We start from the raw sequence: 18014 nt of genomic DNA on the forward strand, positions 1-18014 counted from the left end.
TGTGAGATTTGATTTTTCTCCTCTTTCTCATCTGAGAGCAGGTGGACCAAGACAGTTCTTTGGAGGCTCGACAAGTGATTTCTCTTGAGAGAGGCACACCTCTCTAGTCTGCCAAGGAATGAAAATTCAGACAATCACATAGATCATTTTGAATGCTGCCAAATAAATTCCACCAAATGCTACTGGCAATAATTACAACATGTCACTGGGAAATGTGGTGATTTTCTTCTAGCATCAGGCTTCAGCCTTGTCCTGAGTGCCATGAAAATGACACAGAGAGGACATAAACAGCTTTCTCCATAGATATAGCATACATTTCTCATAATCAGGGAAATGAAGGGGTTGATGTGCTTCTTTACCTTGAAATGTCTAGAACAGGGTGCCAGGGATTAAGTAGGAACCACCTGGAACTTACTGCTATTTGCTGACAGCACACTTGTCAACTACTGCAAAAATTAGGCAAAGTGGTGAAGAAAGATCACCATTTTGTTATAAGCAGGGCTCTGGGCCCCGACTGAGGAAAGAAAATAACCTGTTGTAGCTTACAAAAAGCTCTTCTGTAAGAATGGAAAGTCCTGAAAGCCAGTATGAGAGTTAGCTCCCTAGGAAGTGATAGCATCCCAAAGTCTACTAGGATTTTAGGGTCAACCACAAGATTGTCTTTTATACAAGCAGGACTAGGAAGTCTCATCAGAGGACCGAGCAAGGTCATGGGCAAAGCAGCTGTGTGAACCAAGTTAAAAAAAAAAAAGAAAGAAAGAAAAAGGAAAATATATATATAGTAAGAAGCCAAGGAACGCTGCAGAAATGGCGAGAAAAGACAGAGACGCATAGGAGGGATAAGACAGGAGGAGGGAGTCGGGGAGGGCGGGGAGAGAGGAGAGAGCTGAGCGCGGACGTCAGGAACAAAAGCTCCAGCGGAGTCTGGCGGAGGCACTAAGGGAGCATGGGGTGTTTTGAATAATTATTAAAATTAGCATGTGTCTGCGCCATCCTGTGGGTGTGGCGCGCAGCGGAGTGTAAACTCTAGCGGGGCTGGAGCCAACATTCGATTAGCGGCAGCAGCCTGCCAGCCTGCCCGAGGAGCGTGAGGACCAGCGCGCGGCACAGCGACCGCACGATGGCCTCGTCTCAAGGGAAGAACGAGCTGAAATTCGCCGACTGGATGGCCACTCTGCCCGAGAGCATCCACAGCATCCCCCTCACCAATTTAGCCATCCCAGGTAGGCGCGCTGAGGCTGCCGACGGGGCGCTCGGCGTCCGCTCCACCTGCCCCGCCCTGCTTTATCTGCCACGAAGTGGTAACTTGCCACGATGCCCGCGGGAGGGAAACTCGTCTCCAGGGGTGGGTCTCGGCCAGGAGAGTGCGTGCCTGGGAGCCTCCGGGCTCCTGGCGTTTTCCAAATGTCTAGGGACCGTGGCGCGGGGAGTCAAGGTGACTGATTTCCCATGGGTTTTTGAAGCAGGTTGTGTGAGAGGGCTGGGGCAGGGGAAAGGCTTGGCTCCAGGACGGCCCCTCGTGCCCCCCTGCCACGTTTTCCCCGAAGACTTGGGGCTGGGGGCGATTTCTGGGGCTGTGGGGTGATAGTGACCGGTGAGAGCGAGCTGCTGTCCTAAGGGCTCGGCTCCGGCCCGTGGACCTCCCACTCCATCCCTGTCACGGAATCAAGCGGATCTGGTGGATTTCTCTGTTAGAACCTACCCGAGTCATTAATATTCGTCCCTAGTCTCCTTTAAAGAGACAAAACGCTTCCCGAAGAGTGATGAAAGTTCAGGGACCCGCGGCGGCGGCGTGATCGCTGCCCTTGACCGGGAGCTGAAGGGGGAGAGAAGCGGAGGCAGCAGTTTCCTGATCTGCGTGGACCTAGAGGGCCTGGCCGGGTGGCCGCCGTCTGGATTTTGGTCCAAGGGCTGTTAGCAGCCTATAGCGCGCGGGTCAGGAAAGCAAACCCTCGTGGACCGTGCATTTGTTGTTCGGGACAGAAGCTAGGCAGGGGAACCTGCGTGAGCTGCGGTGGAGGGGTGGGATTAATAGGCAAATCTTAGGAAAAATATGATTGCAGCGGTGTCCGGACAGGCTAGCAGGACGGGAAGCCTGGGCAAAGCGAGGAAGAGATTGGAGGCATCCAGAGGCTTCAGCATAGCGCGCACGACTGGGACCAGAGGACGAGGCAGGTTTTTGGGACGGGAGCGCAGCAGACCCTAGTTTGGATGTGCAGGAGGGAGGGTCGTTTCAGGACGGTGTACCACGGTGACAGCTGGGGACACAGCCATACTTCGTTGACTTTTCGCTTGGGCTGAGGGTGCAGATGCCTGACCCTTCCAGGACTCAGCTAGAGGGCAAAATGCCCTGCCCCAAGCTGTGCCGTGTTATCAAGTTCAACCTTCTGGTCTGTCTTCTCTAGATCTGTCCTATCCGGCGCCCCCTCTCAGCCACTGGGGGAAATCATACTTTAAAAAAAAAAAAAAAGAGGAAAAGATGGGTTTTCTTGAAAATCCCAAGAGTCTCTAACCAGTAGCCCTGGAATTGATCAGTAACTCAAATCAATGGTCGTTCATCAAGTGGATATTTGGCGGTTATGATAGGCACAAGCTACGCTCTGAGAGCCAACCCTGGAAGGGAAGGGTTCATCTACTTTTGTGCTTCTTCAAGAGGTAGCTTCCCAAGAGCTCAGGTGTCTCCAAGGAAAAGAACAAGACAGCTTCTCCACTCTGCACTTACCCTGCTCCCTGGGTGAGCCTGGGGATCGCTGTTTTGAAGGAGACAGTAGAAAGCACAGAACTTTGTTGGCAAAATTCCACTCTCACTTCCACAGGCATTGCTATCCTCTTTTCTTCCTTCCTTTTTATTTTTTGGTTTTTAGAAGGTTACTTGTACATGGTCTCACCTGAGAATTTGTGCTCACATAAAAGGTAAGAAGGGCAAGGACTCTGTTGCCAGCCTCCTGATAGGTGACTCTCCAGAGACATAGGGAGGTTAAAAGCACAAGTTCACACTGCAAGCTCTGAGGGATGGTATGATACCATGTCTGAATCTAACTTACTTTTTTATAATACTTAAATTTTCAAAGCCCTAGTACGTAACCCAGATCATATAATCCTTCCCCAAGCCTTGTGAAGCAGTTGATGCTGATAAGTATTAACCCCATTTCACAGATGTGAAAATTGCACCTCAGTGAAGGGAAATGACCTACAATCAGTTCGGTGATATAACCCTTAAAATGGTCCTTAGGAAAAATCTCCTAGGAATTTTGGAGGGAAATGCTTTGGGCTTTGTGTCTGGATGATTCAGCAACAACAAGTACTAATCAGGGTGAGAGGACAAGGGAATAGGCATTAGCAGGGACAGGATGAATTTTCTTTCCACAGGACAAAGTGAAAACCTGAGGTCAGAGGCTTTGATATTCTGATAGTCCTACAGCAGAGACATACTGATGATGGCATTGGATACAGTGGGAATTTCCACTGCTTTCCCAACTCCTCTTAGTTGTATACTCAAAGTGGATCCCCTGCAAAGCCTTCCATTCTCACCCTCAATACTTCTGAGAAAAAAATAACCCCCTATTTCACCAATCTACACGCCTGAATTTCTCCATGATTCTGTAATGTACATTTGGCAGATCCGCACATATAAATACAGGTTTAAAAATGGGCTTGGTACCTTTCCGCATTACTCAACTTGTGAGAATTTTTGGAGGAAAAGAGACGTTCAAACTTCGATAGTCAGGGAAGACTAATTGGAGACTATTAAACACTAATGGAATAATTGCCTTAAAATCATGCTAATAGCTTCCTGGCTGCTGCTTGTTTACTTGGCCAGTTGCTACAGCTTGAATTAAGTAATTATCTCCACCATTTAAAACCACTCCTGATGTACCACACAAGTGTTTTTCTGTAGAAGGGAACGGCTGCTCGGTCATCCTCAAAGCTTCAGGTTTTCTTAGGTGAAGCAACTGGTGAGTGAAGAGCTGTCTAATTATGAAGCCATCCACCTGGGGCAGCTGATCTGGATTACCCAGAGCTAGTGCAAAGAACAATCTGCAGGTGTGTGATATTCCCCACCAGGTGTGCAGTTCTGGCACCTTTAAATGTTTCTCAAGTGTCTGCATCTTGAATGCTTTCATAACCAAATTTCTCAGTGGCTGTTTTGCATTTAAATGGCCTCATGATTTGGTATTGACTGGCCTAAGGAATTAAATTGTAATCGGTATTAGTAGTTTTACTTTCACTTTATTTTTCAAAGGAATGGTAGTGTCGTAACACACTGACAGTTACTCGGATTTCGGTCTCATTTGTCTTTTCTTCCTATCTCTGATGACACAATGCTAAGTTTTCATTCATACTTGTTTGCTTAACAATATCCTGGCATTTTGGTTTATGAATAATGTGTCCTGTCACCACAAACAGTTGAGAGAGGATAAACAGGGATGGAAGCAGGGAGACAAAGTATCAAATTCAGGTGAGGTCTGATGAATTTCTGGCATCTTTGAAGCCGAGTTCTAACTCTATAATCATAGTGCTGCCAGAACCATTGTAAAAAGATCCAGCATGGCAGCAAGCAAGCTGTTGCTTGTAATTTGTTGGTGATCTGGATCTATGACAGGGAGTCATTCTGTCCAAAATCTAAAAGATCAGGAAGGGTTTTTACCCCATGGGAGGGGTCCGTTATGCATTTTCTGATATGTGATGAAAGTCTTCCTCACATAATACAGTAAATTGACCATGTAGTAATGAAAGATTGGCTAAAATGTTGTGGGACTAGAATCTCAGAAAGAGTGTATGTTTCCTTGGTGTCAGAGTTGATTACTGAGTTGACCACCAGTTGGCCTTCGAGATGGACCCGGGCAGAGTTTGCTTACCCCATCCCCTGTCTTTGGAAGGTACTTTCTGCCCACTGTTCACACAGTGGGAACCATTTTCAAGGATGCAGCCTTGAGAGAGCAATGTGTCACTGAGACCATCTGGACAGTGTAAGTGGCTGAACCTCTTTAAGGCCTCTATATAAACTTTTAAGATTCTGGTGGGTAGGTGCGGAGATCTAGTCATCTTGCAGCTGCCTTAAAACAAGCTTCTTAGGTAAGTTCCCTGCTTATTAAACTTGCCACCTACCAATCTGGAAGTGATATGCCTTTCTTTGGCCTCTCCCTTGCCAGTTTTCAAATCAAAACTTGAACAGGAATTGTTAATTGTACTTTAGATAAGGAACACAGAAATGCTTTAGAAATCGATCACTGTTCTTGTAGATTTTGTACACTCTTCCAGAAAATGCTAACACCAATGAAAAAGAACCATCTTACTTAGGGAAACTAGATGTTTATATAGCTCCAGTTGCTGTGTTCTTGTGTTGGCTTTTATTAGTTTTAAATTTCTTCCCTCACAGTGATCTCTTCTTGTTGTTCCTGGAGCCAACTATCTTCCTTTTCCTTATAATTTACTATTTCTGTTTTGATTGGGATGGGACAATCTACAGAGCAAATCTGGGACTGGGTCTAATTGTACAAGTTTCTTTTAAAACACAGGGCATTTTTTTTCATCATTTTAGTTCTGATAGTGATATGGAAGTTAATTTTTCACTAATCAATATAAAATGATACTTCCATCATTTTACAATTTACAAAGTGTTTTCTCATGAACACACATGCTTTTCACATGTTCTATCAATAGTCTCCTCAGGCCTTGCTACTCAACGTTGATCCAGGGACCAGCGGCATCAGCATACATGGGTGCTTGATAGAAATGCAGCATCTTGGACGCCAGCCCTCAGGCTGATTTAATCACAATCTGCATTTTAACAAGATCCCCAGGTGATTTATATACCCATTTAGTTTGAGAAACACTGCTTAGGGTATCTCTAAGAGGAACTTTTATGTAAGTGGCAGAACCAAATTTAAATATACATCTTTGACTAAGTTCTTTCTAATGGACCATGCAGTCTATCTGTGAGTGTTAAAATTTACAATCAGGCTTAGAGCCAGAGCCCCCATATCTGACTCAAGGCTAATGGCCCAGGTTGGGAACATTTCTGATAACTGACATTACAGTTCAATAAAATCACAATAAAAGTGATTTAATTGCTACCTAAGTGTTCAAATTAGGTCACTGTGATAAATGTAAAATCTTCCCCCTCATTTCCTTAAAGTCCTGATGCTCATTGATACCAGCCGTCAACAGCACTTAAAATCAGACCATCTGGTGATGCTACTGGTCACTAATGACAATTTAGGAGACACTCCATATTGGTTCTTGTCCATTTAATTCCACTTTTTTGTGCGTGTTACAGGACCAGCTACTTCTGTTATATTTATAGGTCACAGATTTGTTCACCTTATCTATAAACTAAAACTTTTCAATATTGCTCTGAAGTAATAGTGGCATCATAAATGCAAACTGTAGTAATAATCAGCATCAGAAAGATCTCAAACACAAAGGTCAACAGTAACTTGAGTTTTGATGGAAAGAAGATCAATCTTCGTATTTGCAAACCATACCTCATTTATTTAAATCATGGTTTATATGGAATAGAAACATACATAAATGTGGTTATGACTCACTTGCTTGAATTTTAGTTATTTTAGCATAATCAGTGCGCTAAAAGAGTTAAAATTTAAAAAAAACCCTTCAAGTTGTTAAAATAGATACGTTTATATGTTAAGGCTCACACACTTTACTCATATGAAGATTTCTCATATCATTACTTAGTTTCTTGTATCCTATTTAATTCCAACCCTACCTAATGAAAATAGAAAGAATAAGTTACAAAGAGGAGGAGTAAAACTGTTGAGTGACATACATCAGCAATAAAAATAGGAAATATTTATTAGGAAAGACTAATAAATGAGGATACAGGGACACAAAATGTAATGTTCCCTAAACTCTATCAGCCCCCAAGTAAAATCGGAGTCATGTTCATTGTCAGTTTTGACCACTCTCAAGTACCTCCTTCATGGACTTCCAAATAGTTCTAGAGGGCTTCCCTGATGGCGCAGTGGTTAAGAATCAGCCTGCCAATGCAGGGGATACGGGTTTGAACCCTGGTCCAGGAAGATCCCACATGCCGCAGAGCAACTAAGCCCGTACACCACAACTACTGAGCCTGCGCTCTAGAACAACTAATGAGCCCGCATACCACAACGACTGAAGCCCTTGTGCCTAGAGCCTGTGCTCCACAGCAAGAAAAGCCACTGCAATGAGAAACCCACACACCACAATAAAGAGTAGGCCTGCTCACCGCAACTAGAGAAAGCCAGTGAGCAGCAACGAAGACACAACGCGACCATAAATAAATAAATAAATAAATAAATAAATAAATAAATAAATAAAATAATTAAAAAACCCCAAATAGTTCTAGAAATCTCTGGGAAAATTCTTAAATATGTTTTATAAACCGATTTTGTGGGCTAACACACATGTAGTATCAGCAATTTTCCTTCTTTCCTGTTTTGGGGAACATATGGGGAGTTGTAATATTTGCTGCTTTGACATGTAGAGGAACTGTACTTCCATAGTTTTATACCCAAAACACCACTGCTGCTGGCAGACCCACCAGGGCTTGTGCTAAGTCTGCAGAGGCCCAAAACTGAGGATGTTAATGAGTAACAAGGGCCTTGGATTCCACTATGGTCAAAGGCTCTCAGAACTGGGTTCCCCCATTGTGGAAGGTGCTGATGCCAATTCTACTGCTGACGCTGTCACTGCTGAAGCCATGAGTGCCAACACTGCCAGATCCTTTCAATCCTTTTGCTTTTTGTATGGATGCCAACAAAAGAGCTCTTTGAATTTATGTTGATTCTTTTGGTGTTGCCACCTTGCCCTAGGACTCAGGTACGAGTTTATGAGGGCCGGGCAGAGGACAATAGGTTTTATTCTGTACTCTGCAACATTCTCAATGTTAATTCACTCTCTGCATGCACATGTGCATGTGCATGTCTGTGTGTGCATGCCCATAGGTGTATCAACTTTCTCTTAAGATAACTTCTTTTCCAAGAAGCTTCTTGATATTTCCTTTAAGTAGACCTCTGGTGCTACCTAATTAATCATCCCTCCAGACAGGTCCAGAGTAGGAACAGAAGCTGGGTCCATACTGTTCCCTGTGAACAGCCTGGGACAATGTAAATAGAGCCAAACAATCTGATAGACCTAAGGTAGTTATTAACACCTTCATTGCTTTAAAGCACGTTAATAGAGTAATTGATGTTCTCTGAGCCTTCAAGAGAAGGTCAAATCTCATACACACATATGCACACATTTTAACTATTGTTGGTTAAAGGGGTCAGCTCTGTTAATCTGGAAATTTTACCTATTACCACCAATGAGGTTTATCCATAACCATTACCCATGGGCACTCAAGGAACTTCCAGTTACAATCATGGAATTTGTTATCCTCAAGAAGCTTATAGATTCTCTTAGTTCTCTTTCTCTGTGTAGGGTTAGGATCAGTCTCAGAAGATTGGGGACCAGAAAATTATAAAACTCATATATTCTAGAAGGCAGGGGAAAGTGAGAGAGAAAATTACCATGGTTCAAATGAAATTTGGCAACCAGAAGCTTTCTACAGCACCATATGCTTTTATTATGCTCTATTAAGAGAGGAAGATGGGTCAGAAGGAGACAGTTAAACATGCTTGAGAAGCTGCCAGGATTAGTCACCTCTGGAGATCAGGTACTGAAATGGATGGTCCATTGATTTGTTAGATGTGCTCTTGTTATGTTCCTATATTTCATTATAGATCCTGGGAGTGGACAACTCTTACACCACTCTATCTTAAATGTCAGCTAATATTACGTTTCACATAGAAGAATTCTTCTTGTGAATTAATCTTTATGAAGCAGCCATGTTTATCCTTGGTCAACATTATAAATGATGGTTGTGTTCCTTGATTCACTTGGAGAATTGTTCTTCATGAAGGTAAGTGGACTCTGATGAATGAATGACAATCTTAGTTGCCTTGTAGGCTTCCCTGGAGGTCCCCTCTGTCTTGTTGGCTGGTGAAGAGGAAGATGTACTTGAAGGGGTCTTCATGGGCAAATGGGAACCTATTTCAATATACAACTTGGACTATACTCCTCTGTTGCCATGTGGAGGAGGAGGAAGATGAGAAGAAGGAGGAACAGGGCTGTCTCAGCACAGAATTAGCCCTAAACACACTCCTACCATGACCGGCTCTGGGCTTTTCTCAGGAAAAAAAAATTGGTCAAGGAGATATAAAGATATCACCTTGAAAGTTGCTAGAAGGGAAGGCTGCAGAGCTGTCACCCCTCATGTCCTCGTTTCTCTTTGCATCAGTTCAAATTCCTTGGGTCTAGCATTAGAGTTTCACTCTTGAAAATGTCCTTAATTCTCATCTTACTCCTTCTTGTTCTGCTTACTTGGAAGAAACCGCAACTCAGTTAAACTAATTTTTCTACCTATTCCAATCCCAGAAAACTTCAATGGCTAAATATTTTTGAAGAAAGAGTACACAGCCTGGATGGCTCCACTAACTAGACACTTTTGACCATGAATCTTACTGCACATCCTTAGTAATCTTACTGCATATCCCTAGTAATCTGACTGCATATCCCTAGTAAATTCATTTTCCTATTCTCTGAGATAATAACTTCATACTCTTCTTGCTTCTCAAATCAATATCTCCCTCCCACCTCACTCTAAACTTATGACCTCACCTCTTATTTTACAGGAAAAAAATAGATGCAAACAGGTAAGAACTTTTTCAGTTTCCCACAATTAACCCATCAACCCCATGCATCTATTTCTGCATATTCTGTATTTTCTTTAGGTAAGAAGTCATGACCTGATCCTACCTAAGTCTAGCTTCTCTACTCATGGTCTGGATCCCATTCACTCAAATCTCCTACGTTTGATCTCAAATTTATCCCCTCTCTTTCCTGCCACTACTGGATCATTTCAGTCACTACACAAACATATATTACTATCAATATTACCTCTCTTAAAGAAATAAAAATCCCCCTGACTTCACACCTGTGTCTCTATCCACTGCACTATTTCTCTGATATTTGTAAAAATATCCCCTCTGTCTTCAGGTTATTTCCTTTCCTCTGCCTACCACATACTAATCTCATTATTTCCCCACCACTGCACTAAAATTGTTTTTATCTAGGTTGCCAATGATTTTTTTTTTTGTGCTAAAGTTAATGGATAATTCTCTATCATCTTATTCGACTTTTCAGCATCGTTTGATGTGACTGACCACACTTCTCTTCTTGAAACATGTTCTTCCTTTGGCTTCTTAAGGCACTTTTTGTGTGTGTGTGGTTAAAAAACACATGACATAAGATTTACCCTGTTAATGGTTTTTTAAGTGTTCAGTATTCTTAATTATAAGCACAAAGGTGTATAGAAGATCCCTATAGCTTTTTCATCTTGCATGACTGAAACTTTATACCCCTTAAATAGCAACTCATCATTTTCCCTTCCCACTAGGCCCTGCAACCACCATTCTACTTTCTACTTTGATGAAGTAGATGCCTACTTCATGTAAGTAGAATAATGTAGTATTTGTTCTTTTGTGACTGGATTATTTCACTTAGCATAACATACTCAAGGTTCATTCATGTTGTAGCATATGTCAGGATTTCCTTCCTTCTTCACAGCTGAGTAATATTCCATTGCATGTATATACCAATTTCGTTTATATATTCATCTGTCAGTGGACATTTAGGTTGTTTCTGTATCTTGACTATTGGGAATAATGGTGCAATGAACATGGGAGGGCTAATATCTCTTTAATAGCCTTTTTCAATTATTTTGATTAAATACCTAGAAGTGGGATTGCTGGGTCATATAGTAGTTATATTTTTAACTTTTTGAGGAAATGCCATATTGTTTTCTGTAGCAGCTGCATCATTTTACATTCCTACCAACAGTGAACAAGCGTTCCAATTTCTCCATATCTTCACCAACATTTGTTATTTCTGGGTTTGTTTTTTTTTTTGATAATTACTATCCTAACAGGTGTGGGTTGATATCTCATTGTGGTTTTGATTTTAATTTCCCTGATGATTAGTGATTCTGAACTTCCATTCATGTACCTGTTGGCAATTTGTATGTCTTTTTAGGAGAAATGCCTATTTAAGTATTTTGACATTTTTTAGTCAGGTTATTTGGTATTTGGTTGTAGGAGTTGATATATTTTGGAAATTAATTCCTTACAGATATATGATTTGTAAATGTTTTCTCCCATTTCATAGGTTGCATTTTCACTCTGTTGATTGCTTCCTTTGCTATCCAGAAGTTCTTTAGTTTCATATAGTTCCACTTATCTATTTTTTCTTTTGTTGTCTGTGCTTTTCATGTCATAGCCAAGAAATCATTGCCAACGTCAATGTCCAGAGCTTTCCCCTCATGTTTTATTCTAGAACTTTTACAATTTTAGGTCTTACATTTAGACCTTTAGTTCATTCTGAGCTTATTTGTGTATGATGTATGGTCCAGTTTCATTCTTCCATGTAGGTATCCATTTTTTCCCAACACATTTGTTGAAGAGACTAAACGTTCATCATTGTATATTCTTGACACCCTTGTCGAAGATCAGGTGACTATATATGTGTGGGTTTACTTCTGGGTTCTACATTTTGTTCTGTTGGTCTATGTGTTTGTCTTTGTGCTAGTACCATACTGCTTTGATTGCTTTAGCTTTGTAATATGTTTTGAAACACAAAGGTTTATGCCTCCAGCTTTGTTTTTCTGTCTTAAGATTGTTTTGTTTATTTGGAGTCCTTTGTGGTTCCATATGAATTTTAGCATTGTTTTTTCTATTTCTGTAAAAAAATGCCATTGAGATTTTGACAGGGATTGCTTTGAATCTGATTACTTTAGTTTGGGCATTTTAACAACACTAAGTCTTCCATCCACAAACAGGGGATGTGTTCCCTTTTATTTGAGTCTTCTTTAATTTTTCACAAATGTTTTTCAGTTTTCTGAGTACAAGTCTTTTACATCCTTGGTTAAGTTTTGTTTGTTTGTTTGTTTTTGGCCATGCCATGCGGCATGTGGGATCTTAGTTCCCCAACCAGAGACCAAACCCATGTCCCCTGCTGTGGAAGTGTGGAATCTTAACCATTGGACCACCAGGGAAGTCCCCCTTGGTCAAGTTTATTCTTAAATATTTTATTCTTTTTGATGCTGTTATATATAAGATTGTTTTCTTAAATTCCCTTTTGGATTGTCGGTTTTTAGTACATAGAAATAAAACTGATTTTTGTATGTTGATTTTGATCCTGCAACTTTACTAAAAGCATTTATTCTAACAGGTTTTTGTTGATTTTGTTGTTGTTGTGTGTATGTGTGTAATCTTTAGGGTTTTCTCCATATAGAATCATGTCATCTATAAATGGAGATAATATTAGTTTTTTCCTTCCTATTTGGATGTCCTTCATATCTTTTTCTTGCTTAATTGCTCTGGATAGATTTCCAGTACTATGCTGAATAGAAGTGGTAACAGTGGGTATACTTGCTTTGTCCTGATCTTAGCAGAATCATTTTCAGCTTTAACTATCATGTTAGCTGTGGGCATTTCATTTTTTATGTTAAGGTAAATTTCCTTCTAGTCCCAGTTTGTTGAGTATTTTTATCATAAAAGGGTGTTGAATTTTGTCAAATGCTTTTTCAGCATATATAAAGAAGATCATGTGACTTTTACCCTTCATTCTGTTAACGATGTATCACATTGATTGATTTTCATATGTTGAACGTTCCTTGCACTCTTGGATTAAATCCCACTTCGTCATAGTGTATGATTCTTTAAATGTGCTATTGAACTTGGTTTGCTAGTATTTTGTTGAGGAATTTTGCCTTTATATTCATCAGGGATATTGGACTGTAGTTTTCTTGTAGTGTCTTTGGCTAGCTTTGTTATCAGCGTAATGCTGGCCTCAAAAATGGGTTTGGAAGTGTTTCCTCCTCTTTAATATTTTAGAAGAGTTTAAGAAAGATTGGTATTAACCCTTTAAATATTTTTTAGAATTTAGCACTAAAGCTGTCTGGTCCTGGGCTTTGCTTTGCTTAGAGATTTTTAATTACTGATTCAATTGCCTTATTAGTTATAGGTCTGTTCAGATTTTCTATTTCTTCATGATTCAGTCTTGGTAGAGTGTATGTTTCAAGAAATTTATCCATTTATTCCAGGCTATACCGTTCATTGGCATAAAATTGTTCACAGTAATCTCTATTAATCCTTTTTGTTTATGTGGCCTCCGTTGTAATGTCTCCTTTTTCATTTCTGATTTCATTTATTTGAGTTTTCTCTTTTTTTCTTAGTCTTACTATAGGTTTGTCAACTGTGTCTCTCTTTTCAAAATACCAACTCTTAGTTTTGTTGATTTGTTAAAGCTATTTTTCTATTCTCGGTTTTATGTATTTCGTCTCTAATCTTTATTATTTCCTTTCTTCTATTAACATTGGGCTTAATTTGTTCTTTTCTTTTCTAACTTCTTGAGGTGTAGAATTAGGTTGTTCATTTGAGATTTTTTTAATGTTTTAAATCAGAAAAGACACACTGTACTTCTTGTTTGAAAATTTTTGCCTTAAAAAAGAGATCTTTCTTCTTTTTTTAATGAAGGTGTTTATTGCTATACACTTTGTTATTACTAATGCATTTGATGCATTCCATAAGTTTTGGTATGGTATGTTTTCATTTCCTTTTTCTCAAGATATTATCTAATTTCCATTTTGATTTCTTACTTGACCTATTTGTTATTAAAGAGTATATTGTTTAATATCCATATATTAAAGAAATTTTCAGGTTTATTCTTCTATTGATTTCTAGTTCAATTTTATTGTGGTCAAAAAAGACACTTGGGTCTTCCCTGGTGGCTCAGTGGTTGAGAGTCCGCCTGCCGATGCAGGGGACACGGGTTCGTGCCCCGGTCCAGGAAGATCGCACGTGCCGTGGAGCGGCTGGGCCTGTGAGCCATGGCAGCTGATCCTGCGTGTCTGGAGCCAGTTCTCCACAACGGGAGAGGCCACAACAGTGAGAGGCCCACGTAACACACACAAAAAAATAAAATAAAATAAAAATAAAAAAAATAAAGAAAAGACACTTGATATGATTTCAATCTTTTAAATTTATTTAATCCTTTTGTTTTGTGACCTAACATGTGATCTATCCAGGAGAATGTTCTGTGTGTGCTGGATAAGAATGTGTATTCTGCTGCTGTTGGATGGAATGTTCTGTGTAATTTGGTCTATAATGTTGTGTTCAAGTTCTCTGTTTCCTTGATCTTCTGTTTGAACATTCTATCCATTATGAAAGGTGGAGTATTGAAATCTATTATTATAGTGTTACTGTCTATTTATCCCTTCAGTTTTTGTCAATGTATGCTTTATATATTTATATACTCTGATGTTGGGTGTATATATTTATTTATAATTTATATATCTCCATTGTTATGTGACCCTTTTGTGACAGTTTTTGACTCTTGGACAGTTTTTTTACTTAAAGTCTATTGTGTCTGATATAAATATAACTGCTCCTACTCACTTTTAGTTCCCATTTGCATGGAATATATTTTTCTATCCTTTCATTTTCAGTCTATGTGTGTCCTTAAATCTAAAGTGAGTATCCTATTTCAACAGCACATTAAAAAGATCATGAACCATGATCAAGTGGGTTTTATCCTTAGGATGCAAAGATTGTTCAACATGCACAAATTAATAAATGTTATACGTAGCATTAATACAGTAAAAAATAAAAATCACATGATTTCTCAATAGATGCAGAGAAAACATTTGACAAAATTCAACAAATTAGGTATAGAAGGAATATATCTCAATGTAATAAAGGCCGTATAGGACACATTCACAGCTAACATCATACTCATATGTAAAAAGCTTAAAGATTTTCCTCTAAAAACAGGAACAAGACAAGAGTGTCCACTCTCACCACTCCTATTCAATCTAGTACTGGAAGACCTAGCCATAATAATTCGATAAGGAAAGAAATAAAAGTCATCCAAATCAGAAAGGAAGAAGTAAATTTTCTCAGTTTACAGAAGATGTGATCTTATATATAGAAAACCCTAAAGGCTCCACCAAAAAAACTAATAGAACTAATAAACAAATTCAGTAAAGTTGCTAGGTACAAAATCAATATACAAAAGTTAGTTGCCTTTCTATACACTAACAACAAAATATCTGAAAGAGAAAAAAGGAAAACAATCCTATTTACAATAGTAAATTGAAACAATATAATACTTAAGACTATAGGTACCCTTCACTTTTTGAAAGTTCGCTTTATGCCATTTTGCTTTTATGAAAGACCTACATTAGTATTTATTTTTCTAACCAAAAGAAATCTGAAGAAGATTTTCACTTTTATGAAAAAAAACAAAAGGCAAATTTGTTTTGCAGTGAGCCATTACAAAGGCAGCACTCACCCTGAGCTGCCAGAGTGGCGCTGCTAAGCTCCATCCCTGGGAGCTATGCTCAGCGTATCAGCATCAAGCCACCATACATTGAACTGTGTCTGTGAGCATCTTTGCATTATCTTGATTTATTTTGTACATCCATTAACAACATCTGTCCTAATTGCTTCTTTGATTTATGCCATTTCTGCTTACAAAAGTTTTCATAGGAACACTCTACTTTCAGAGAGTGAGGGAAACCTGTAAACTTAACCAAGGAGGTGAAAGATCTGTACACTGAAAATTATGAGATGTTGATGAAAGAAATTGAAGACAGAAATTAATGAAAGATATTCCATGTTGTGGGATCAGAATAATTAATATTGTTAAAATGCCCATACTACCCAAAGCCATCTATAAATTCAATGAAATCCCTATAAAAATTCCAATGGCATTTTTCACAGAAATAGAAAAAAAAATCCTAAAAGTCATATGGAACTAGAAGACTTGAATAGCTAGAACAATCTTGAGAAAGAAGAACAAAGCTGAAGCATCACACTTCCTGATTACAAACTATACTACAAAGCTATAGTAATCAAAACAGTTTTCTACTGGCATAAAAACAGACATGTTGACCAATGGAATAGAATCAAGAGCCCAGAAATAAACCCATGCATATGTGGTCAACTATTATTTGATGAGGGAGTCAATAATACTCAATGGGAAAAAGATAATCTTTTCAATAAATGGTGTTGGGAAAACTGGCAAGAGAATGAAATTGGGCCCCTTTCTTATACCATACACAAAAATTATCTCAAAATGGATTAAAAACTTAAACATAAGACCTGAAACTATAAAACTTCTCGAAGAAAACGTAAGGAAAAGCTCCTTGACATTGGTCTTGGCAATGATTTTTTGGATATGATACAAAAAACACAAGCAACAAATCTGAGAATGAATAGGTAGGACTATAACAAACTACAAAGCATCTGCACAGCAGAAGAAATAATCAACAAAATGAAGAGGCATCCTAAAGAATGGTAGGAAATATTTGGAAACCATATATTTAATAATGGGTTAATTTTCAAAATATGTAAGGAATTCCTACAACTCAATAGCAAAAAACAAATAATCTGATAAAAAACTGGCAGAGGACCTGAATAGACATTTTCCAAAGAAGACATACAAATGACCAACAGGTACATTAAAAGATGTGCAAAATCACTAATCATTATTAGTTACTAGTCATCTAGTTACTGTCATCTCCCACATGAATTACTCCAAAGGCCTCCTAACCAGGTTCCCTGACCTCTTTTTGCCTTTCTACACAGAGTATCCTTTAAAAGTAAAAATCAGGTACATCATTAACTTGTTTAAAACCCTCTGCATTTACTTACTAAAATTACTGGTCCCTATCTCTCTGACCTCGACTCTTTCTACCCTTTCCTTACTCACTAATCCCAGCTATTCTTTTTGACCCTCATACCCTCCAGATTCCTCCCTGTCTTAGAGCTTTGCTTGGAATCTTCCTCCAGATTATCAACAGCCTGCCTTCTTCTCCTTATGGCCTCAAGTATGATGCCTTCTCCTCAGGAGATATTCCTTGACTGTGTTAGCCAATGCAGTTCACCTCCACCCTCATCATTTTTTCTAACAATTGATTGGCTTATCTTCTTCATACTGCTTGGGTAATAATAATTAATTACTTTATTTATATCTTATTGTCTGTCAACTGGGTAGAATATAAGCACCTTGAGGGCAGGACCTTACTTGAATCTTTTCTAGTGCCCAAAATATGTCTGGCCTATAGTTGTGTGGTATATATATGTTGACAAATGACAAAGCCAGTATACAGGGACTCTGATCTTGCACAAAATATTCTGTTCTGTTGATCTGAGAACAAGCCAACCTAAAGAAATTATTCAAGTCAGCTCCATTATTCAAAATTTTTAACAAGTCTGGATCAAAAATGGGTTAATTTCAGTAAAGGGATGATCTCAGTGAACTTTAATAAAGACTATTTATTAAATAGTCTATATATTATAAAGACTTTATAGAACTTTAATAAAGAACTTTAAACTTTAAAGAACTTTAATAAAGACTATATATTAAATAGACTATTAAATGGGCTCAATGTTTTTTGAATGAGACACATGATAATTGAACAAAATGAAATAGAAATTTGTTTTATACAGCAGTTTTTAGCCATTATGGCACTGAATGTTCAACCAATTTCTTATAATTTATATGTTTATATACTTAATAATTGTTATAATAAAGACTTTGAAGATATATTATATTGGCCTATGCCTTCAAGGAAAAAAAAACTTTGCTATCTTTAATGCTGCTTTGATTTTAAAGTTTTGTATTTCATTTATCTATAAGTTGGTAATTCAAGTATGATCTGTATAGTGACTTATTGAACCAAATTATAGTAATAATATTCAACTCCACAATTATTTTGAATAATGCTTTTATTAGTCTCTGTAAAGGAATATGAGGAATTCTATTAAAATACAACAAAAGTTTACATGATAGCCACAAGGCAAAAAAGAGGATCCATCTACAAAACCAATGTAATGGATTTAAAATGTCATGTACAAAAGATGTAAGAGCTGGCACTTAATTGAAGAAATGTGTTAACATGGGTGAAG

The 18014-nt window shown here is 38.7% G+C and overlaps 1 protein-coding gene across 1 annotated transcript in view; it reads left to right on the forward strand.

The window, feature by feature from the left end:
• The first annotated feature begins 1069 nt into the window (after nt 1–1069).
• Nucleotides 1070–18014, forward strand: part of PLCXD3 (phosphatidylinositol specific phospholipase C X domain containing 3) — a 182311-nt gene continuing 165366 nt past the window's right edge. Inside the window, exon 1 of the mRNA XM_007469649.1 lies at nt 1070–1223. Within this exon, the coding sequence (XP_007469711.1) occupies nt 1121–1223 (103 nt within the window). The 5' untranslated portion in view covers nt 1070–1120. The remainder of the gene's footprint in view (nt 1224–18014) is intronic.

This window comes from Lipotes vexillifer, unplaced genomic scaffold (genome assembly GCF_000442215.2).
Source record: "Lipotes vexillifer unplaced genomic scaffold, Lipotes_vexillifer_v1.1 scaffold434, whole genome shotgun sequence".
NCBI classification, from domain to species: Eukaryota; Metazoa; Chordata; class Mammalia; order Artiodactyla; family Lipotidae; genus Lipotes; species Lipotes vexillifer.